This window comes from Leptonychotes weddellii, chromosome 3, assembly GCF_054177405.1.
Source record: "Leptonychotes weddellii isolate Sample4059 chromosome 3, ASM5417740v2, whole genome shotgun sequence".
NCBI classification, from domain to species: Eukaryota; Metazoa; Chordata; class Mammalia; order Carnivora; family Phocidae; genus Leptonychotes; species Leptonychotes weddellii.
Window position 1 is genome coordinate 52862507 of NC_138371.1, and position 24748 is coordinate 52887254.

Here is a 24748-nt window from a genome sequence, read left to right on the forward strand (position 1 = left end):
ATTTCCTCATACAATAAATGCATATATTTAATCTGGTATGGTTTCTCTTTCCCCCTAAAAAGCAATAAGGGCGGCATTTTGCTATTGAGGAAGGTGTGTCCGAATTGAGAAAACCCTATTCTAAAACATCTTTCTACTACCAGGGCAAAAACCATCTCTTAGAGTTAGTTACAGAAACACAACTTGGAAAACCAGAATTATAAGTGAACAAATCTTATCGTATGTTATACATGTTGATTCAGTCTGCGTTGATTGGGGGTCACCACAGGAAGGTCGTAGGCTGTGATCCTTCACCACTTTTCCCAGACTGGTGAGAACTGTGCTCTTGTTTTATAATCTTCTGTCTGCTCTTGGTTTTGTATTTCTGAACATTAATATGGAGGATTCCTCACCTGATTGGTCCAAGAGCTTACTGATTATTGTTTTACTTTACCATTAAGCTCAGATTGGTCTGCCAAGCCCGCTGTGGGCTCATGGGCTTCCCTGCTGATCTGTGCCATCCTTCCTCTGGAAAAGTTCCTTTTAACTGAAACTTTCCTGAAAAGAGGGTTCAAGTCTAGCCTTGGCATTCCTTATTCACTATTTGAGAGGAAACAATTTTTTTTTAATTTTATTTATTTATTTATTTTGGGGAGCACGTAAGCAGGAGGAGGGGCAGAAGGGGAGAGAGAGAGAATCTCAAGCAGACTCCTGGCTGAGCACGAGCCCAATGGCTCGAGCTCATGACCCTGAGATCAGGACCCGAGCCAATACCAAGAGCCAGAAGCTTAACTAACTGAGCCACCCAGGCACCCCAAGAGGAAACAGTCTTAAGGTCTTTTTTTTTTTTTTTTTAAGATTTTGTTTATTTATTTGACAGAGAGGCACAGCGAGAAAGGGAACACAAGCAAAGGGGGTGGTAGAGGAAGAAGCTGGGAGCCTGATGTGGGGCTCAGACCCAGGACCCTGGGATCATGACCTGAGCCGAAGGCAGATGCCCAACGACTGAGCCACCCAGACACCCCCAGTCTTAAGGTCTTAGGGAATGTTATATTATGGAAGAATTTTTAGGAGGTATGATTTTGTTTTTCATTCAACATATTTATTGAGCACCTACCGAGAGTGTCAGAGGCGGTTCTAGATGCTGAAATGACAGCAGGAAGGAAGGTCCCCATCCTCATGGAGCTTGAATTCTAGTGGGGACATACAAGTACACAAACCATTAAATTGAAGATTTTTTATTTATTTATTTGACAGAGAGACACAGCGAGAGAGGGAACACAAGCAGGGGGGGTGGGAGAGGGAGAAGCAGGCTTCCCGCCGAGCAGGGAGCCCGATGTGGGGCTCGATCCCAGGACCCTGGGATCATGACCTGAGCCGAAGGCAGACGCTTAACGACTGAGCCACCCAGGCGCCCCGCACAAACCATTAAATTGATGAAAAGAATGTCGAGTGGTGACACGTGCTGTGTGTAAACGAGAACAGGCCCAGAGATGGGGCACGAGGAGGGGCATTTTTGCTGACAGCTGAGGAATGAGAAGGAACCAGGAGATGAGTGTGCTGGGGGGAGTCTTATAAGTCTAAGGCCCCGAGATGCAAATGAGCTGGATGCATTTAAGGAACGGAAAGAGCTGGAAGGTAAATTAGCAAGAAGGGATGTTACTTGAGATGAGGTCAGAGGGCTAGGGCGGGGCCAGATATGGGTTCTTGCGGGCTCCTGGCCGAGTTTGGACTTTTTAAGTGGAATGAGAAACCACTGGAGGGTTTTAAGCAAGGGAGGAATGTTACCTGATTTATATCCTATGGTGGCTAGTAGACACCTCATAAATGCGTCCAAAGTTGGCTGTATTTATACGTTTTCATTAAAGATGAAAACAGAACCAAACTCTAGACAACTGCTCCCTTGTGTGTCTTGGGGGCTGCAGCCTTCTAAGTGATTCTACCTCCTAACTGAGCCATCCCTGGTGGAGGGGACTGACGTGAACTGTATGTGTACCGCATGGTGAGGGTGTATTTGTGTGTGTGCGTGCGTGTATATGTGGTGGCCTACTGAGAGAGCTTCAAAATAATTCTGAAAATGCATCCTATTGCCCATGTTCCCTTTTTAGACCTAACTAGAGTTCGACTTCTCAAAGGTTCACTCAGGCATTCACTTGGTAGTTGATCAAGTTTTCTGTTTTCCTGAGGTTAGTGGAGGGGGAAGGAGATGCTAGCCGCAGGCCTCCACCTCTGTCGGGTGCCCCACACCTGCACGTCGGATGGCAGGACTCTCCATTCCTAATCCTTCAGTGCTCTACTTCCAGGAATTTTGCCATGGTCTCGCGTCATAAAATTCTACTCATGCAGCAAGATTGATATCTCAAAGAACTTAGAGTCTGGAGGAGCCGTAGACATCAACTATCCTAGTACTCCTCAGTAGGAGTACTGTCGGTATTTTGGGTGAGACTATCCAAAGCATCCTAGGAAAAGCCACATTTCTGGCTCCACCCCTGCATCCTACAGAGCCCCCCATCCAACCTACCACTTCTCACCCCAACTACAAATGAGTCCACCCATTTCCAGCCGCCGCCTGAATTGAGAACTACTGGTCTACCTGGTCCTGTCATTTTACAGGGAAGGGGGAATAGTAGGCAATTTGTGGGCTCTTCACCCCTTTTCCTTCTGAACCCATCACAATCAGGACCAAGAGTTCTAATTTTACAATGAAGTTAGTTTCTGAAACTTGCCTCTGTTTTTCATTCTTTTAACTGATAACTTTTTTGTTCTCAGAGTTTTTCTTCTGATCTACATACTATGCATTGCAAATGTAAGTCTGAACCTTTCAGATGGCTCAAGAGAAAATGATGAGCATTTTCAGAATATTTGTGCATCACTCAAGGTTTTGTACATGTAGTCCATTGCCTCTCCACTTCTTAGGGTCCTTTAATAATGAGAAATCTGCCTCTCCTCCTTCTGCACTCATTATCTCTGTGCTTTTGTCCAGCATCTTCTGGGCGAGTTATTGTTATCCCATTAAATATGGAGGACAGAAGCAAAACATTTGGCACAGAAAGCTCTGGATCTTCTCAGGACTTGAGCTGTGTATCATTTATCCTGACTTGGGCACCAAAATCACATTTCAAAACTCATTTGCCTTCATACACTTGACCAGCTCTCTTCACCTGCATCTGTGACTTTCTCTCTACACACTTGAATGCTCTGTAGATGAGGAAGAATCATTACCCTAATTATTGGTGTAGCTGAGAGCTTTTAGTGCCTGGTGACTCTTTTCCTTAATACTAAATGGTATAGTCAATATTGAGAGTGATACTTTCAAGCCGCATTTTCCTGAAGGAATCTCAGGCTCTGTGAATAATTATTTCTGTGCAGATATCTAGAATAATGTTGGCCTGCCAACTGGATGGACATCCTGATCTCCTCTTGTCACTGTACCAAACAGATATGTTACACCTTGTGGAAAAGAGAAACATTTAATTTTTTTAATTTAGGGTTTTTTTTCTCTTGCTTCTTAAGTAAAGCCAATCTAGTTTCTTTTTCTGCAGCAAAGGAGGAAGGAACAAACAACAAATTAATCAGACAGGAAGTGAATAACCACAGAAAGACGTCTGCCTCTGACTCAGTATGTCACATTTAACAAGAGGCCAGAGCTTGTCCCAAATGGCTGTCCAAAAACGACCCCACACTTGGGTTGGAAGATGATGCCTTTTTCAGGGACGGTTTTCTCTCTGGGCTCACATCTTGCTTGTCTGTCTACCTGTGTCCCCCATCATGCCTTCCTACGGTGTCCTTTAACGGTAAGAAAAGTTATATTCAAACTAAATGTATTTCCTTTATCAGCTAGAGGGAAGAACAAAAAGGCTTTTAATGGGCCATAGTATGTTGAGATAGTTTGATTTTTCAGTAGAAGACCATGTAATCTATTCCTGTTGAAGAGAATGCTAGTTTCAACACTGTGGTGATTGTGGGCAATTCATAACTTGTGTTTTGTACCAAAAAGCAAGCAAGATTTTCAGTAGAATTTTTCCTGACCACTGGACAAGTTTGGATCCACAGGAATTTTTTTTCCCCATTTAAAATGGGGGTTTTTGTCTGTAAGTATAGCCTTTCAACGTGTGGTACCGTTGTCCACACACTGCTTTTGAACTGTCGCTTTGGCGAGTAGCAGTAAGTACTTTTAAAGTAAAGGCAGTCATTGGAAACTTCAAAGGAAAGGACCATGGAACTGAGGTGTTGCCTTTCTGTTGCTACAGATATGTCACTGAAGTTCAAATCCCAAATTAAACCATTTCTAGACAGAGTATTTTAGGAAGAAGACAGTCTGTCTTTAGAATCTTTCTATTCAACCCCCTAACAGTGCAGTGCATAGCTACTTCTGCTAATCAAATTCTGTAGCATTTGTTATAACTATTTACAGCTAATATGATTAACATTTTGTCATAAAATATTATAACTTAAAATTTTCAAGCCATGTACTCAGAGACCTCCAGATTAGGATTAAGGAAATTTTTTGTATCAAAAAAATTTTTTTTGCCTCCGGGGCAGGAAGAAGTGACTTGACATATTCCTTTTTCCCCATGGAGAAATATAAAATACAGCTTTAAAATATTAAGAGGGTACATACAAATTTAATCAATAAGTATAAGTTCTTTTAAATAATTCAATGGTATAAGTATACTGTAGAAAATGGAGAAGTGGTAAAATGGAGGAAAGGCTTCAGGAAGATTCTGATTAAGAAAAGTAGAACAACTTGGTAGAGAGAAAGATGAGTGAAAAGGCAAGAGAAAGAGTAAGACAGGATAGCGAGACAGGAAGGTGAGAGAGGCTGGGCAAGGCAGTGTGGAAGCCATGTCCTTCCTCGTGATTGGAATTGTGGGTCTTAAGTATTACCCATTAACTTCATAAAGTTGTGTTGCTTCTGAACTGGAACTTCATCTAGTCAAAACTCTTCCTCTTATAGTCTAAAGAGGTTTAAATGATTTATTTAGAATCACAGTCAGGTTTTCACTGTTCTTTGAAAAGTTCAGACACGAGTTAATTGTTCACAGCTCCTGAATTGCTCTAATAGTTAAATTTTTAAGGATTATGCGGATGCTAGATAAACTGCAATATGCAGAGAACTCCCTATGATAAAACTGACTCCCTGGGGTCCAGCAGCAATTTCACCCTGCTCATTGATGAAATTAGATTCTAGATGTGGCCTGTGGGCTAGAAGTTGCCCAACCTGTGCTAAAATGTAAGAGGAAGTGAGCTCCCTAATTTCTGGACCTTTCAAGTTTTCTGCCCTTTTGAAGTCTGATTAACATTTCATGAACATGTCATTTACTTTGTAAGTTTCTAGCTGTTTAAATTGTGGAACATTCTGCTTTAAGGTTGGACTCACTTTTGTTTATCCAAATTGCCATACATTTACGTCTTGTTGAAAAGAGCATTTCCCTTGAAATATCATAAATACCTCTGTCTTTATTTTGCAATGCTCGCTCCTGAAAATTAAACTGAAAAAAATATACTAGAATAAGGAATGCCTTAATTAGTATGCTTTAAAATGCACTTTATACACATCTCCCTTCACCATTCATCTGTAATACGGAGGTTTGCACGGGTGCGTACGTGTGGGCCAGGGTTTAAATCAACTTATGGTTTCTTTCTCATGACTAAATAGCGGGGGAAGACAATAACATTTATTGAGGACTTGCTACATGTTAGGCTCTCTTCCTTATTTTATTTTAGAAAATGGCTAATACTTACTAAGCATTTGCCTCATTTAACTCTTGAATAACACTACTGAGTAGGTACCATTACCCCCATTTTTTGTGGGAACTGGACTTAGGCTATGTAATTTGCCCAAGGCCACTTAACAACTATATATAAGTATAAAGAAGTTTCCTATATTTTCAAGAGCTTCCTTCATAAATGCAGTGGAGAGAGCAACTAGTTGCCCTCTTCCAGTCCTGAGACTCTGGGATTACAAATGCTTTGTTTTAAATGTCAAAGCAACAGTATCTTTAAAGCAAATAACCTCAAGGAAGACGTTTTCCTTCCTAAGTCTTTTGGCCTTTTCAGAAGTAAATTTGCTGACACTTTTGCTTATGTTACAAGACTACACTTTCAATGATAAAATGGATTAAATATATTGAGTGTATTGACATATATGCTGGGAGCATGGGCACAGGGGTAGATCTTAATCCTCTGGTAAAACGAAATGTGGTGCTGAGGATTTAAGAAAACTCTAGCTTTGGGGGGCACCTGGGTGGCTTAGATGGTTGAGCGTCTGCCTTTGGCTCGGGTCATGATCCCAGGGTCCTGGGATCGAGCCCCGCATCGGGCTCCAGGCTCGACGGGGAGCCTGTTTCTCCCTCTCCCTCTGCCTCCCCCCCTGCTCATGCTCTCTGTCTCTCTCTATCTCTGTGTCTCAAATGAATAAATAAAATCTTAAAAAAAAAAGAAAACTCTAGCTTTAAGATTTGATCCCCTTTGATAGAATACTTAGAAGAGATGGGAAATAGTGGGAGGAAATGTGATACTTTTTAGTTCTGTGGATAAGGTAGAGAAGGGCTCCTTTCCTTTTGCCACCACTAAACAATGACTTACCTTCATTGTCTCACTTTTCAAAGGGTTTGGATGTGTATCAATTTGCATTAACTTTTTAAAAAAATATTTTATTTATTCATTTGAGAGAGAGAGAGCAGGGGAAGGAGCAGAGGGAGGGAATCTCCAGGAGACTCCCTGCAGAGTCCAGAGCCCAACTCGAGGGGCGGGGCTCGTGGGGCTCAATCTCAGGATCCTGAGATCAGGGCCTGAGCCGAAATCAAGCGTCAGATGCTCAACTGAGCCACCCAGGCGCCCCTATAAACTGCATTAACTTTTAAATTAAACATGTATGGCAGCGGATTAAAAAAATCATTTTACTTCACAACCTTGATTTCCCAGCAGTTACTCTTACAGCAAAATTGTGCATTTGTGTGCTACCAATCCTAATGACGTTGCAGATGTTTCAAAATGTCTTCTCTGAAAAATGCCTTTCCCACTCCCCTCCTCCAAATTAACCAACTGTTTACCTAAAAGAACTCTAAAAGAGGTATTTTTGAAATAGCCAAGGGTGCTGTAAATACAGCAAGACACAAAGCCTTACCATTGAGAAGACAACCTAGGAGCAGGATTCAAGTCAGTTATTGTCTTAAGTGATGATCAAGAAAAGAGCAAGTACATTTTGAGAAATGAGGGGTTCCGTGGACAGAAAGCATGTGTTGTAGCTCGGATAGAGAATTAGTGACAACTAACTGGGTGAGGCTGCTGCTTTGCTTACAAAGGAAAGCTTGTTTCTCTTCTCCACCTTGTGCTTCCTCTTGGGTTGAGCAGCCTTTTGTTTTTCCTCTTCTTGCTGATTGCCTCATTGCCTGCAGCCTTCTGAGCCTGGGCCGGAGGAGGGGAAGAGTAACAGTAATAGAAGTGAACTTCACGCAAATATATTAAAAATTTCTAAGATGGCCAAATGTGACAGGCTGGGGCGGTGGGGGTGGGGGTGGGCCGGGGCGCAGAGATGTTGCGCTGTGACTTGTATCATAAAATAGAAACTACAGGCAAGCGCAGCTGTGAAAAGATTGTGCTGAAGAAACAGGATGGCTGTGGTTTGCTGTGAGCATCAATTTTCCTGTTGAGCATTTTTACAGGAAATTGAAGAACAAAGCCAACTTCATCTTAATTAGTTCTAATGGGTTTCAGATCTTAAATGCATCCAACTAAGTTTGCATCATGCAGGAGTCTCTGAAGAGTAGAATCCATCAGAATTATGAGTAGGAATCCCAAAACGGGCTTTTTAAAATTCAAGATTTTAGCAGCAATTTGAGTTTATTATTAAAATGATTTTATTTTTACAGTGTAACCTGGAGTGGATTCCTTGCCTTTATAATGAATGCTTCTGCAGTAATTTTTTTAAGGTTGTAATAACTCAATATGAATTTAAGAGCTTTTTCTTATTAAACACCATTGAGTTATATATATTATAAATTTCCTTCTGTTAATATTTATTGGTCAAACAAAGGTGCATGTGTGTGTATATATATGGGGGGGTAGGGGTATTTGTGTGTGTGGTTATAAGCTGGAAGGATATACCTGAAAATGTCAAGGATATCTCTAAATTATTTCTATTATTAACCCCAACCCCTTTTCACCTAAAATTTAATTATTATTGAAAGCTTCTTTCAGTGGTTAAATACAATCACCATGTTTTAGTTTCATCTTTGTGTTGTCAGTCTTTAAAATACAACAGCCAGTTATTTTACCAGCAAATTGGGTTTATCTGGGAATGGCAGAAGAATTGCAATTCAGGACATGCAAGCTGTGGCAAAATCATAGGCAAACCCAGAGATCACAGGAGAGGAAGGTTACTTTACAGAGAAAAAGGAGGAAGTTGGAACAGCTTTGAATGAAAGCCCATTGGAGGAAAGTCAGAATTCAGGTGGTGACAGTTTCTCATTAGCCGAACAGTGATGGTTTCTCATTGGCTGGGCTATTGCTGGGCAAGGAGAAAAATCTTCCTTCCTCCTTCTGGGGTAGTAAAGTAGGCTTCTTCCTATTAAAAAATGCAAGGTACGCTTCTTCCTGTTGGGGTCTGCAATTGAGGACAAGTTAGTAGGGTCTGACAGCTCCCTTTTCTGGCCTCCTGACTTCATTTTAAATGAGGTTTCCATTATTTAATTCCACATTTCCCCGTTTTGGTCAAGATCTTTCCTTAAAAGTATCAGTGACCAAGAGTTGGCTCATCCAGCAGCACCTGGGTGGCTCAGTCGGTTGGATGTCTGCCTTTGGCTCAGGTTATGATCCGGGAGTCCTAGGATTGAGCCCCTGCTCAGCGGGGAGTCTGCTTCTCCTTCTCCCTTCGCTGCTCCCCCTGCTTGTGCTTTCTCTCTCGATCCCTCTGTCAAATAAATAAATAAAATCTTAAAAAAAAAAAGAGTGGGCTCATACTTAGCCCTCACTGCCAGGAAGGACCTTTACTGGGCATCCTGTCCTGTACCAGAGGATAAGTGCATAGCAGTTGGAAACCATTTAAGGCCACATTTGAGTAACAAGGAAGGTTAAGAGGGAGAACCCACAGGCATTTCCCATCCAAAGTCTGTATCTTGTCAAGGTTGTTCACATTGGAGGTCATCTTGAAGCATTAGGTTAGCATCACCTTATTGGGTATCGTTTCTACAAAGTTGACAGGCAACAGATACAAAACTTTAAAATAATTATACAAAACATAATTAAAAGCAACATGACAATTTCAAATTATATGATGGTTCTGCACCGTGATCCTGGGCCTGAAGGTAGCCAACCAAACAAAGGAACATGGAGAATTAGATGAAACTTCTTGTAGCCAGTGTGCCTGTTCCCTAAATTTGTGCCATTGGGTTTCTGCTTCCCCAGAGGAGCTTATCCCTGTGTTTACTATGACACAAATGCCTCCTTGCTCAGCAAGCAGGTAATCGAGGGCTCTGTGATTATCCCTAACTACTTTTTTTTTTTTAAGATTTTTAAAATTTATATGAGAGAGAGCATGAGAAGGGGGGAGGGTCAGAGGGAGAAGCAGGCTTCCCGATGAACAGGGAGCCCGATGTGGGCCTTGATCCTAGGACGCCAGGATCATGACCTAAGCCGAAGGCAGTCGTTTAACCAACTGAGCCACCCAGGCGCCCCTATCCCAAACTACTTTAGCCAGTGAGTTACATGATCCTTGTGATGCCACTCCTGCTTTGACTATGGAATCAGCCAGCTCTCCTAATGTCAGGGAGAGATGTCTGATCATGCGTTCATTAGACTGAAGGGTGAAGGCTCTCTTTACAGAGGCAAACCCGAGCCATATGCACCTCCTAGAAGTTCTCATTTAATGGAGCCATGAAAGTTTAGTGAGGTGGACCATTGGTAAGCTGCTCTTTTGTTGAGGAGAAAATAGAGCGGTGAGTACAGCAGGAGCGCACCGTCCTTTCATCCTCCAGCTGTCAGGACAATGAGTTGCCCAGGCATAGGGGCCATTTCCAAAGCCTCCACATACAGAAGAGTAGCCAAGAGCTGCCCATGGGGCTGCCTCATAAGTATGAGCATTTATGGACCCATTTGTCTATGTTAGAGGCATTAGTATCATTCAACCCAGACTCAAATACCATGTTATCACATATGGAAGGTCTTCCTAAACATATAGATAGGACAGCCAGCTTACCAGTGGTCTAACTTAATGCTGGCTGTGCACAATGTCTTTTATATATATGTATATTCAAGAGAGCTCATTTCTCCAACCAAAGGTTGGGTTAAATTGAGGCAGGGAACAAGGTATGTGGATATAGTATTCTAGCCTTATGAAAGGGACCTGAGGAACAGTTTAGGCATGCAGTAGCATATGGGATTCCAGCAAAACTACTGATAGGATAAGCTAAGGGATCACTACGGTCCTGAACAGATCAAGGTTTCTGGTAACAATCAGAGGCGTTTCCTCCTTTTGTAATAGATTGGGAAATGTGGGTAAGAACATCATCTGTCCAAGGAAGAAGGGGAGAAAATATAGTAAGAAGTGACAAAGAGAAAAGGATATATAGGCCTGGGGCAGCAATCTTGGGAAAGCTGTCTCCGTTAGTTGTCACCTCTTCCGTGCCCCAAAATCTTTACTTTCAGACCACCAATCGGTGTGCAGGTCCAGTAAGGGTTTGGTGCCTTCTTTAGATGTGACGTGTGAATCTAGGAGTCTATTCCCGGAAGTTTGGTGGCACAAGGGTTGGCTAACAGTACCAAGGGGGGCCCTTCCAATGAGGTGTCTTTTCTTATGGAGGTGTCTTTTCCAACAGATGAAATCTCTGGGTTGCAATTGCAGTGTGATATTTAAGGTCTTCATCTCCTGGGAGCTGTGAAGATATTGTTCTATTAAAGCTGGGCCCTTTTCAACAGAAGCAACTAGGCTTTTACAATATTGAAGTATATCTCCTTTCATCAGCTGTCAAAAGAGGTGGGAGCCAGATGCATCAGGCACCCTGAGACATTCTCAAAGGACGGCAGTTTATGAGTTCCAAAGGGTTGGATCAGAGATTTAGAGGGACCAACGGCAATACTTTTGCCCAGGTTATTTGAAAGGTCTCTACAAATTTTACCAGTTGAGTCTTTTTTTTTTCTTAAGATTTATTTATTTTGAGAGAGAGAGAGCACGTGCGCGTGCCCACATGCGGGGGGGGGGGGGGCACTGGAAGAGGGAGAGAGAGAATCTCAAGCAGATGTCCTGCTGGGCTCAGAGCCAGACACAGGGCTCGATCTCATGATCCTGAGCCAAAATCAGGAGTTGGACGCTTAACCGAATGAGCCACCCAGACACCTCACCAGCTGAGTCTTAATAATGTTATTTGTGCATTGGACTAACCCTGGGGATTGAAGGTGGGAAGCACAGTGAAAGTGCTGAGGCACCCACCACTCAGCACAGACCTGTTGAAGCACTTGCTCGGTCAGTGAGTTCCTGGGTCACTGTGGAGCTCAAGAAGGGTTCCCCAGGTAGGAATAATCTTTTCTAATAGGATTTTAGCCACAAAAGTGGGGGTAGCCTGGCTAAAGGGAAAGCTTCCAATCCAGCAAGAAAACATACAAACCATGACTAAAACATATTTTTATCCATGAGATGGGAGGAGCCAAGTAAAACCTATCTGCCAAACCTCTAACGGTCCAACGGGGCATTTAAAAAATGCCTGGGAGCAGTGTGGATGTGACTCCCAAGGTCGTATCTTAGACAGGTAGGACAAGCAAGGTGTGCACTTTTGCATTTTGCAGCCTTACGTTTCCCCACCACTATTGTTTCATAAAGTCTCTCATTTTATCAGTTGACCAAGGATTTCATGCAAGTACAGCGGTTAGTAATGGGAATTTTAGAGTCTTTGGCAGGACTGCATTGTTATTTGGTTCAAGCCAGAGTTCTGTTTTATTGAACCAACAATTATTAGATTTCCAATATTGTTTTTTTCCTCTCTGGGGCCAATTGTTGGACATCTCTTGTCAGTTTTTGGAGATTTTTTTTTGGAGGAATATCCTTTTGGATCATGACTGAGGTTTGGTGATTGGTTCCTTTAAGAGCAGTGTTTTTAACAGAAACATCAGCAAGGTGGTTTCCTTTGGCCTCCAGGGAGTCAGGTGTAGAATGCCCAGGGACTTTAACACTAGCCAGAGCAGCTGGTAAAAGTATGGCCATCTAACAAATTTTGGACATAAGAGCCATTTGTAATTTTCTTCCGTTAGAGGTAAGACATCCCGCTGTTTCCATAACATCCCCAAAGGCATACCGACTATCAGTGTAGATGTCTGTGGTTTTGCCTTCGGCCAAGGTTCAAGACCGAGTAGGAGCCTATAATTCAGCCTGTTGGGCTAAAGGAAAGGAACTCTTTTAAAAAGAGTTGTAATAGTGTGCCCAGCATATTTACCATTTTCACCCTTTGAATAAGACCCATCAGTAAACCATGAAAGATCTGCACTGATTTGAGAAGTTTTCTGTAAATTATTCCAGGGAGTCAAAAGGTGCTGTGTCAGCATCAAGCAGTTGTGAGAGGCTTCATCAGTGAAGGGGGAGAGAAGAATGGCTTGGTTAAGGGTATTGCAGCAAGAAAGAGTTACATGATGAACAGTTAGTGGGGGATTTTCCCAGGAGGTGAAGTGACTGGCTGAAAGGTGTTGAGTGTGGTGAGAATTCAGAAGGGTCTCGACTGTGCAAAGGATACAGAGATGGTTAGAGGGGGAGCCATGATTGTTTCTTTAGTGGCCTCAACAAAAAAGGCAGTGGCAGGAATGGCTCTGAGACAAGGGGGCTATCCTTGTGCTTCAGCTTCCAGTTGTTGGCTATAATAATGCCCTATGGCTCGATGACAGTTTCCATATTTTTTGGTGAGTGCTCCAAGGGCATTCTCTTCCCTCTCACAAAAAGGAAAGAAAGGAACCTGGTAATTGGGATACCCAAGGGCAGGGAGCTTCATTAACCTTTTCTTTAAGGCCCCCAAGTCTGTGTCATCTTGATCTTCCCAAATAATAGGGTCAGGTTTGTTGTTTTTTTAGTAAAATATATAAGGGTTGGGCCTTAAGAGAGAAGTTTGGAATCCAATTTTGACAGTAGCCAGTTAGCCTGAGAAAATCTCATAATTGGTGCTTAGTTTTAGGTTTTGGGAAGTTCAGGATACTACTCAGCTTATCCTAATCTAAATATAGTGCTTTTCCAAACTCAGGGGTCCTAAATACAGACCCTGAGTCTGAACAAACTGCGATTTTTCCTTGGAGACTTTATGTCCCTTTAAGGCTATAAGTTTTAACAGGTGGCTGCTTTCCTCCAGTGAAGAGGCTGGCAAAAGGAGCAGAGAAGCAAGTCATCTACCTATGGTAACAAGGTAGAGCCTTCAGAAAACTTTATGTCATCTAAGTCAGCTTTTAAGGTTTTCAAGAAGAAGGACTCTCAGTAAAACCCTGGGGTATTACCATGCAAGTGTATTGTTTTCCTTCCCAACTGAAGGCAAACTGATATCGACAGGCCTTATCTTTAGGGATGCTAAAGGTAGCACTACATAAATTGATGACAGTGAAAATTTTGTGTTCAGTGGAGATGGAGGTCAGTAAAGTGTGAGGATTAGGAACAACAGGGTGGCAAGGGATAACAATATTGTTTATGGCTCAGAGGCTCTGGACAAGCCTCCATCTTCAACCATTGGGTTTTCTCGCAGGTAAAATAGGGGTGTTACAGGGACTAGTGCAGGGCATAATGAGGTGCTGAGCCTTGGAATCTTCTGTTAAGAGTTTGATACCTTGAAGGACTTCTTTATTTATGAGGTATTAATTCTGGGGAGAGGTTTTGAGGGATCTATCTGAATCTTAAAATAACCTGAAGTCAAGAGTATATGAGAAATACATACATAAAAATGACTTAAGAACATTATATATAAAGTAAAACATAAATGAATCTAAATAAAAATAAGATACAGAATAGAAAGTAACAGGAGAAGAGAACATTTGGACCTTTAGATCTGTTCAGTTGTATTATTTCTGTTAACCACCCCCCACACACAGAGCAAATAAAGTACTCTTCTGTTGATTACAATTTTTTGCAAAAAAAAAAAAAAGTTTACTTTTTCCATTCATTTTAGGTAAGATAGTATTTAAGGGTGACCATTGGCAAGATGTATATGGCAAAATGCTTTATATTTTTGAATAATCCAAAATGGTAAATATAACTGGACAAACCTGCCTTTATCCCCCCTTAATAGAACTTGGCCGATTCACTCCCCACTCAGGATTAGAGGCCAGGCTTCTGAGGATTATCAGATGTTTTCACTGGACAGCACTGGAAATCTTTCCCCTCCTCATATCATTCTGTAATGTAGGCCTCACACATTATGCTCTAGAATGACTTTTAAGTTGGCTATAATTATGAGACTAAGAAACCCTTTACTTAAATGACTAGCCAATTCTCTTGATCTTAATTAATCATTTTACATTCAGAGATAATCGTGTGTTCTTGGATGAACACACTGAAGAGAAAAATCGAAGTTTCCTAGGGCAGTCTGGACTGACATCCGGGCTGTGGTTGAGCCTTTAGCTGGCCATGCCACTGGGGAGAATATGTCCGCTGTATGATGGAAAGTGGAAGGAACAAGTCACTCTTTCTCCCAAGGTGTCCGTCATAACTAATATTACATCTTTAGCAAATGGCTTTCAGCCACAAGATGCCCTGGTTGGTCTAGGGTCATTGTGTGACGCTGTCTAATATAAGTTTTAAACCATGATGTTGACCTAATAACATTATAGTAAAACCAACAAAGTCAACCATTTCTTTCACAGAACTAGGAAATTCCAGAATTTCTAAATTTTGATATATATATATATTGTGTGTGTGTGTCTGTGTGTGTAGGCAACATAGAAGAACCAATTAATGAATTCTTAAAGCTCTTTATGCAAAATATTCTGCTCTGTTCTCTTAATCCACAGTGCCAATTCCCTTATAAAAGGTTTATTGGTAGATCCCTACCCTCACCTCAGTGGTTTTTCCAACTAAAATTTCATGATTTTTGAATGATTCATTCAGTTATTAAATAAAATTTTGGCAGTCAATCACATACCCCAGGGTTCAGGTTGATTTTTAATTTCTTCAGTATATGACAATCTAGAGATATCTTGGGTGAGAAATCAGTTGATGGATATTCTAGTCAAAAGCCATTATCTTGGGGCACCTGGGTGGCTCAGTCAGTTAAGCATCTGACTCTTGATCTCAGCTCATGTTTTGATCTCAGGGTCCTGAGTTCAAAAAAAGCCATTATCTTATCTTATGATGTCTACAATGGATAAAAGATGGACATGTATTGTTAAATCTGTGTATTAGTTTGCTAGGGCTGCTGTAACAACAACAACAACAACAACAATGAAAACACAGATTGGGTGACTCAAACAGCAGAATTTTATCATCTCACCATTCTGGAGGGTAGAAGTCCAAGATCAAAGCCTTGGTAGGTTTGGTTTCCCCCGAGGCCTCTCTTTCAGGCTTGCTGGCGGCCACCTTCTCCCTGTGTCCTCACATGGCCTTTTCTCTGTGCTCACACATCCCTTGTGTCTCTTCCTCTTCTTATAAGAACCCTAGTCATATTGGATTAGGGTCCACTCTAATGGACTCATTCCAACTTAATCACCTCTTTAAAGGCCCTATCTCTGAATACAGTCATCTTCTGAGGTACTAGGGTTACGTTAAGACTTCGATGCATGAATTTGGGAGGGACACAGTTCAACCCATAGCACTGTGTGTGAAAACAAAAAAGCCTTTTCCATCCCTGTGGCTTTCCTTGGGCACATAAAATTCAACATGCAATGTGAACATTTTAGACAAGTCTGGCTTTTCTCCCTATGGTCAAAGTTATTTAAACACGGGAATGATTCTTTAAAAGAAATTAATTGTCAAAAGTGTATATCCTTAAAAGTTCAATGGCCAAGGTTGGGGGTAGGGTGGGAGGGGAAGAATCAGCAAATGGTGGGTCAGGGATCCTTCAACTTTATGGAGCCTAACTACAGGGGGAGGCAGGACATGTTGTTCTCAAAAAGTTCACAGCTGATTCTGATGGAAGAGATAACCCATATTTTGGGAACCCCTGCCTTAGTTATTTCCCCTGTTCTAGAGCCCCTCCTGGCCCCAGGACAAGGCTGTCTTTCCTGCCGTGCTCTTCCCAAAGGAAGAACCAAATGCAGCAAGGCCAAGTCTTCAGGCTGCCTCCATCCCGCTCTGCACAGCTCTATCCACAGGGGACTCTGGGCAAAGCCAGGACCTTGGCTCAGGTGCCAGGTCAGTCCCTCCTTTGCCAGGTGCTCGAGCAGCACTCACACCAGCAGGACCCATGCTCACCTTCAAGGAAGACAGATCTAGACCCATCTGTTGGTCGTTGACCCATCTGGGGGCTCACTGTGAACCATTCCATTCATCCTCCCACAACCCCGTTCCACAGGCAGGAAGGGGGGGCCCAGAGAGGGTAGTCTCTTATCCCAGGTTGTTAGGCATCACAACAAAGATTCAGAATCATCTGTGCCTGACCCTGGTCTCATGTCCTCATAGGGAGTCTAACCTTTTTCATCCATAGACTACACTAGTGTCTGACAAAGCCCAAAGGACTCCTTCTCTGACTGTTATTAGATGCATAAAACAAAATACACAGGATACAAAAGAAACTAGTTATATCGAAGTATGTACAATAAGATCTAGCAACAGATCGAAACACCGCCATAATTTCAAAAGAGATCTGCGACAATTGTAATATGATGTGGAAATATCACGTGAAAAACTGTCAGTGAAAAAGTTTCAGGTACTGTGGTTTTCAGCCTACATTTATAATTGAAGGATATGCTAAATTTTAGTTAGAGCTTAGGGGAACTAAATAGGTCCTTTTTTTTTTTTCTTCATTCAGGTACACAAACCCTTGAATTCTGTCCACAGACCCTGCAGGTATAAGGATCCGGGTTAGGAATGCCCAGTCCATTAGGATCTATGCTGCTGTGAGGTCCTTCGGGAAGGTCCATTTCTGGTTCCGATGTGGGCTGTTAACTCCATGAGAGGAGGAAAGCCCTGAGTCTCCCAAGGCTTTGGGTGCTGCTTCACTGGTGAAGTCACTCTGCCAGCAAAGCAGGTCCCGGGACTTAAGGCTAGCGAGCCCTTCTGACGTAGGGCTCATTCTTCGCCCAAACCTCGGGGTTGATGCTGGGAGCTGTTCCAGTGGCCAGCACATGGCTTGCTTGTGTGATACCTGGCTCTTTCACTCCACACGTATTTAGTGAGAACCCTACCTTGGACCAGGTATGAAGGAAAGCTGATGGAATTCACAGCCCGGTGGGAAGGCAGCCAGGAATGAGCCTCGCATGGGGGACAGGAGTTGGTCTTCTTTGACCCAGGCGGTTAAGGTGGCAAGATTGGAGTCTGGGGTTTCTCAAAAGCTCCCCTCAAGGCCCCACCCTGGACAAGGCCAGACGAGCAGGAAGGAGCAGAGAGACCCCTGAAGCGAGCACCTTCGAGCACTCAGGTGGGAGTAGTTTGCCTGGAGGATGAGGAGGAGGGGAGGGGCGGAGGAGGCGAGATGGGGGCTGGGATGTGGCCACAGCAGTGGAGAGGAGAGAACAGTGAGGGTGCTCAGCCGCAGATCCTCCCCCCGTGGTTGAGCTGGGGCCGCTGGGGTGGGGAGTGGGGGTGGGGGGAGGCCGAGCCTCTGTGGCCCACAGGTTTATTTGTAAGTCAGTTAGTGCACAGACAGAACCATAACAGCCACAGCAGAAAGCTGTATAACTAGATTAAAGAGGCCTGACAGGTGGCAGTCCCCTGAAAGGCTCCCTATACCCCAGTCTGGCCCCTGAGATGTATTGGACAGGAGTTCAACCTGATCTTTGCAACTGGGGACTGACTTTCCTGAGAACCAGGCCCTTAGAGGTTCCTGGTCGTTGAGCAGAAAGAATCCACTCCTTCCTTGCTCGGTGTTAGGAAAATGGGATTGACCGGTTAGCTGGTGAATGAGGGAGTCCTACACGGTGCATTAGAGGGTTGAGGGTGGTTTCATCCACCAAGCACGTGGATGATCTGTTCCACGGGGCGCACCCCTGGGGCCCTCCAGGCGGCCTTGGCCACCCCCTTCCTTGGTAAGCTGCTTTCTCCAGCTCCTTTAATACCACTGCTTTGGCTGCACAGTTCGTTGCACCTGAATCCAGTTTCCGATCCCCATCCTTCCTCCTGGTCCTGGGACACGTGCGACGGTGAGGCCTCGGGTGCCTCCTGCCCCAGGACAGGCTTCCTAGCGCAGGCCCTCAGCACTGGTCACACCTACCGCTTGGCCCCACAGGTGATGAACTGGTGTCACGCAGAGAAGGCCACTTGAAGGAACACGTTTTAAAAGAAGCTTTGTCTGAGCCAGTCTCTTACTGAAAACCAGATTGAGCTTTCACACTAGTGAGCTCTTTCCCTGCCCAAAAATGCTGCTCGGGAAAGACCAGGGATTGACAGGACTTGCTGTGAATGAATGACGGTCTTTCAGTGAGTTGCTCCGGTCCTCGGAGTCGCGGTGTGCCCTGGGAGATGAGCGGGCTCATGCTGGTCGGCAGCGGCGCGGCGGAGTTGGAGACGCGGCCGGCGCCTGCGCGCCCGCGGACCGTCAGTGAGGGACAGCGGCGGCTGCCGCGGCGTTTTCGCAGCTTCACTTCTCAGCGGTTGCCTTGGAACGGAACTGTTCCAAACGGTCTTAATTCCGCCTTCCAGCAGCCTTCACAGGTCCAGCCATGTCCTTTTAGATTTTGCCTTCCCTGTCTGTTCACGGGAAGCAAGCCATCTAGCAGTCCTTGAATAGAAAGCAGTGTTTCGGGGCGCCTGGGTGGCTCAGTCGGTTAAGCGACTGCCTTCGGCTCAGGTAGTGATCCCAGGGTCCTGGGATCGAGTCCCACATCGGGCTCCCTGCTCAGCGGGAAGCCTGCTTCTCCCTCTCCCACTCCCCCTGCTTGTGTTCCTGTTCTCGCTGTCTCTCTCTGTCATATAAATAAACAAAATCTTTAAAAAAAAAAGAAAGTAGTGTTTCAAGGTGTAAGTTTTCCACATTAACTTTTCGTGGTTGAACTGAATTTTTTAAATTCTAAATAAAAATAATTTTTTTTTTCCATTAAGAGAGATGGAGAACAAAAGGAAGATAATTCTGCTGTTTGAAATTCAGGACACATGTTCCGTGTGGTTCAGGTGGGGCGTGTCCCAGGCTGCGCACTGGCTTAAGGCTCAGATTCTACAACAGGCTGCTCAAATTTTAGTGCCCACGGGTCACCTCCGGAGCTTGTTAAAGTGCCGAAACAAATTCGGTGGGTGGAGAGAGGGGCTGAGGTTTGACATTTCTAACAGCTCGGGGTGACGCCCTTGCTGCTGAGTCGGGACCACACTTGAGTAGCGAGGACTGAGTGGGAGGAGCCAGGATTACTTGGGGGTGAGAGCGCATGGCCCTGTGCTGGGACCTGGGACTCAGGGACGGCACTCGCACGGGGCGGGGTCATGGTCATGGCTGGTGGAAGTGCTGGGAAGCTTCCTCGCTCACCCTGTAGGTTCTTCAGCCCCTGATGTTTGCCAGGCTGCCCCCTTCGGCCCGGTTTTCCCTGCACTCTCCCAGCTGGCCACAGTCTGGCTTCCCCTTGTTTCCAGAGCCGTCACACTATGCAGAAAGCTTTTCTAATGAAGTGTATTTCCAGTAAACAGCCTCAGACTCAGAGGTTTGGACCTCGTCTCTTTTTTTCCCTCTTTTAAAAAACTTCGATCCTATAAGGAAATGCCAAGTAGCACAAAGATGGGATCCGGGCCCCTTGCCCATCTTACCTGCCTGCCTTACCTTATTCCTTCCTTCTTCCCCTGGAGGACTGTAAGACCTTTGAGGGCAAGACCAGAAAAATATTCATCTTTGCATTCCTACAGTGCGTGCCCAGACCCAGGAGAATGCCAGGCATTTGCAAGAAGAAAACCAATGGGCGCAGAGTGGGTGGGAGTAGAGAGGAAGAAAGGATGTCGTGGTGGAACTGAGAAGCCAGGGGCACATCAGATTTGCCAGGATACATTTCTAGCGGTTTTTTGATCACCTTCCAGCTTATGTGGGCTCCAGGCGCAGGTCCCTCCAGGTGTCATTCCCCAGACCTGCTTTGGTGGGTAAGGGAATTGAGCAGTGTGAGGCTCCAGTTTTGCTTCCACTTTCTTATTAAGGCATTTGGGCTCAGAAACCTCCCCTGCTAGGATCCTTCCAGAAGAGTAACATCTTAGCAAATGCTGTAAAGGTGATTACACCCCTTATAAAAATTGGCCTGGGGGCACTGGGGTGGCTCAGTCGGTTAAGCGTCGGACTCTTGGTTTTGGCTCAGCGTCATGATTTCAAGGTCCTGAGATCGAGCCCTGCGATGGGCTCTGCACTCAGCAGGGAGTCTGCGTGAGATTCTCTCCCTCTGCCCCCCCACCCCCTCTCTCAAAAAAATAAATCTAAAAAACAAAGTTGGCCTATGTGAATAGCTGTCACTTTGGTGGGAAGGAGGGATGGAAGATTAGAATAGAGTATTACTAAAAAGTCTAATACATGACCAAGTTTTGTTTCTTTTTGTTTTGTTTTTACAGACTGACCAGCAAGACTGTTGAAAGTGTAGCTGTCCAAGATGCCCGTCCCACCCCCTCCAGCGCCCCCACCCCCGCCAACATTTGCTCTGGTGAGTGGCCCCTTGCCACCTGCTGCTGGCTCAAGAAGCGGACCAGATGAAGTCGAACCTGGCACATACACATTTATTTTGCATGTATTTGCATTCTGGCGTAAAAACCATAGGGCAGGTTTTCCCGCTGCAAGTAAGCCAGCCTGAGACCCTGAAGGGCCAATTGTCAGACACGTGTGGGAGGTGCGTCAGTGGGGTTTCCTCTGTCAGGTCCGTCACGGAAACATCCTGTTCCTTCCCACAACTTCTGGACAGGACAGTCCAGAAACCCAGGTCTATGTATGAAATGCAGTCGTTCACGCTTCCTGCAGACTCACTCTTTGTTTTTCTCTGACTTTTCCCTTCTTCCCACTCTTTTATTTTTTTTTTTTGGCAACTATCATCCACCACCCCGCATCCCCACTTCCTCCAACACTCACATCCTTCTTTCAGTCTTTCCTTGCAGGGGTGCCTGGTGGCTCACTCGGTTAAGCTTTCAACTCTTGGTTTTGGCTCAGGTCGTGATCTCAGGGTCATGAGATCGAGCCCCGTGTAGGGCTCCATGCTCAGTGAGGAGTCTGCTTAAGATTCTCGCTCCCTCTCCCTCTGCCCCTCCTACTCATTCTCTCTCTCTCTCTCTCTCTCAAATAAATAAATAAATCTTTAAATCTATCCTTACATTTAGATGTCAACTTTCCAAAGGCATTTCTTCACTGGTCTCTTGATAGACCTGTCCTCAGAAAATAGTGCACCCTCTTATAGGAAGCCAGCAGCCCTCTACATGGTGATACAGAAAGGCTCCCAGATGCACCCCATTGCCCCTTACCTCCCTTGGCATGTGAAGTCTTCACTTCTGAGAAGCCTCACAGTGATGGGTCCTTTTTACTTGGGGAAACTGAGGCTCAGAGAGGAAAAGTCTCTTGCACAGGCTTCCACAGGACACATTTATATAGCCCATCTGAGGCTGGAACCTAGTTAGAAGGACAAACAATTAATTAGCTTGTTGCTACTCAGTGTGGTCCTCCAGCTGTTAGTTAGCGGCCCCAAGGAGACAGGTACAGAAATTAAGAGTAAGCATTAAGAAACACAGCAATTTGACAATAGTGTTATATTTATTGTTTCTAAGATTGTATTTTGTGTGTCTCTTTTTTAAGTAATTCGTTATTCTTTTTGAAAATATTTATTTATTTATTTTTAGAGAGAGTGCATGCACACACATGTGCAAGCAGGAAGGGGGAGGGACAGAGGGAGGGGTGAGAGAGAGAATCTTAAGTAGACTCCTTGCCCAGTGGCAAGGGCACAGGGCTTGATCTCACGACCCCAAGATCATGACCTGCGCCGAAATCAAGAGTCGGATGTGTAACTGACTGAGCCACCCAGGGGCCCCATAATTCATTTTTCTAATAATTAATTGTTATTTTAAAAAAGTATCAGTCCAAGATGAATTGGAAAAAAAAAATTTAAAAACTGATCCTTCACTCAGGTAAGTTTGAAAAGTTCTGATCCAGGGGCGCCTGGGTGGCTCAGTCGGTTAAGAGTCTGCCTTCAGCTCAGGTCATGATCTCAGGGTCCTGGGATCGAGCCCCACATTGGGCTCCCTGCTCAGAGGGGCGTCTGTTTCTCCCTCTCCCTCTGCCCATCCCCTACTTGTGCTCTTTCTCAAATAAATAAATAAAATCTTGAAAAAAAAAAAAAAAAGAAAGAAAAGTTCTGATCTGGCTAACATAGCGGGATTTATTTATCTATATTTCCCCAAAAGTGTGGTTTTGTATATACCACTAGCTGGGTAGTATGTGGTTTAATTTTTTTTTTATTTTAATGCTCATGTATTGATTTTAATGTGTGTTCTAAAATTTATAACTAGCACATCAAACTACGGATTTAATAGTGAGTTAATTTAAAAGAAAATATTCACTGAAAAACAGTATAAATAATACCGTGAACTGACTTAATGAAAAATACAAATAAATAATAATACAGGTAGCTGAGAAGACATACGAGTTATGCAAGTAGTACCAGAATGACTGAAATTTATCCTATCAACTCATTTCTATCCATTATTATGTGACTAAAAGCAAGATCCTAGAGAAACAGGATAAAGAGATGAGCAAAGGGAAAGGTGGGTTGGTGGCCATCATAGGGCACTATCCGGTGGGACAGCTCAGTTAGGGTTCTGGACTGCCACGTGAGAGGAATTAGCACCCAAGGAGGTCAGGCATCAAAATAAATTTGGAGGCATAACAGGAGGCCAGTGAAAATTGCTGACCCAAGGTTAAGAGAGCCGGGGTGGACATGTTGCTTAACCTCTCTGGGCCTCAGACTTTTTTCATCCTTAAAATGAAGACAGTAGGTAATTTTAAAAGTTCTCTTTCCAAGATGTCCAAGATGTGTCGTCAAGTTGAAAAAACAAGTTTCAGAGCAATAGAAAATGACTCCATTAGCAAACGGGAACCGTACATGTAAAAAGCACTTTTGAAAGTGCTGAGAAGCTGCTAATATTAACAGGCTTGCTTAGGGGAGTGTTGGAGGCGGGTGGGGAAGGGGCATTTTGTTACTTTTTTTAACTGAGATATAATTGACATTTAACGTTGTGGAAGTTTAAGTTATACAACATGTTGGTTTGCTACATTTTTGTATTGCAATGTAATTACCACCATAGCTTTAGCTAACACCTCTTTCACATCACATAACTATCATTCCTTTTTTCTGGTGAGAATATTGAAGATCTAGTCTCTTAGCAACTTTGAAGTTTATAATACAATATTGTTAACTATAATCACCATGCTGTACTCCTCCAAGACTTACTCATCTTCTGGTTGTAAGTTTGTACCCTTTAACAGCAGCTCCCCAACATGGGCAAGGGGCATTTTAGATCCCACATTTACCCTTCTGTCAAGTTACAGGGAAGGCTCTGGAATCACACTGCCAGGGTTCGGATCCTAGCTCCTCCTCTGACTAGCTGGGTGACGGGGGCAAATGATTTTACGTCCCTGTGCCTCTACCTCCTTGTCTCTAGCATGGAAATAATGACTCACAGGGCTGATGAGCACTAATTCAATTAATACACATAAAAGTGCTAAAAACAGTGCCTGGCCCATAGTAAACGCTATATAAATGTTAACTGCTGTTACTACGAGCAAGTAATACTTTATCATTATTCCAGGACCCTTCAGCTTAACACAGAGCTTCTGTGCACCCTGCTTCAGGGTTTTTCTTAGCTTTCCCTCTGCGTCTAACTCTGATAATAAATCGCTGGGTGAGGTATCAAGCTAAACTGCCCCAGCTTTACTTCCTGCGCCCCTCACCGGCTCCTCTAGAACCAGATCCTTTCAGAAGGGCTGGGGCCAGCCTGGAAGGCCTCTGAGGCCTGCTGGAAGGACCTCTGGGTTTGGGGAAGCCAGCTCTCCCTGGGTCCAGGCCAGACCAAGCCAGTTTCCCCATGTGTCCGACCCAGGCACATGCCTACTACTTCCAAGTCCTGTGTGCTGGGCTCTCAGTGTCCCCGCTCCCTAAAATAACCCTGAGGAAGCGAGATCCCAATTTCATAGTACAGATCTTTCCCAGGAATTCTGAAAAATGAAAAAATACCTAAGCATTTTAAAGCAGCACCTTGGTCCACTCTGCAATCTCTGTGAGCTAAGCTTTCAAAGGAATTAAATATGAGAAACACCTTAGGCAAGGGCATGCAGGAACTTTGGGGGGTTATGGACGTGTTCTGGGTCTTGATTGTGGTGGTGGTCGCAGGACTGTGTATGTTTTTCAAAACCTGTAGAACTATACACTAAAGTAGCGGTTTGGCTGTATGTAAATTACACCTCAAATCTGCCCTAAATTCAAAAGAAAAATAAAAATCTTCAGCAATATAGACAGAGGGAATTATTTTCTAAAATTTTGATGGATTTAAAACACATACAGCTGACCCTTTTGGCTAGAGACAATTTTCCCCTTGCTCCAGGTCAGCTCTGAAGGTTAGGAGAGAGAAGCTGCTCTTCAGGGCACATTCTGGGGGAGGAAGCCTTGTAGTATCCAGCAGAATCCTCTCAGACTTAAAATTCCCTTCTCGTTTCGAGCCATCCAACCC

At 44.1% G+C, this 24748-nt stretch overlaps 1 protein-coding gene across 5 annotated transcripts in view; it reads left to right on the top strand.

Annotated features, from left to right (window-relative positions):
* Positions 1 to 24748, top strand: part of WIPF1 (WAS/WASL interacting protein family member 1) — a 120360-nt gene that overhangs the window by 73718 nt on the left and 21894 nt on the right. For 4 of the 5 annotated variants that reach the window (XM_081814137.1, XM_081814135.1, XM_081814139.1 and 1 more), the window contains one exon: positions 20600 to 20688. In XM_081814137.1, the coding sequence (XP_081670263.1) occupies positions 20638 to 20688 (51 nt within the window). In that variant the 5' untranslated portion in view covers positions 20600 to 20637. Of the gene's footprint in view, positions 1 to 3548; positions 3774 to 20599; positions 20689 to 24748 lie in introns of those variants that run through there. The other variant, XM_081814136.1, reaches the window with a different exon arrangement.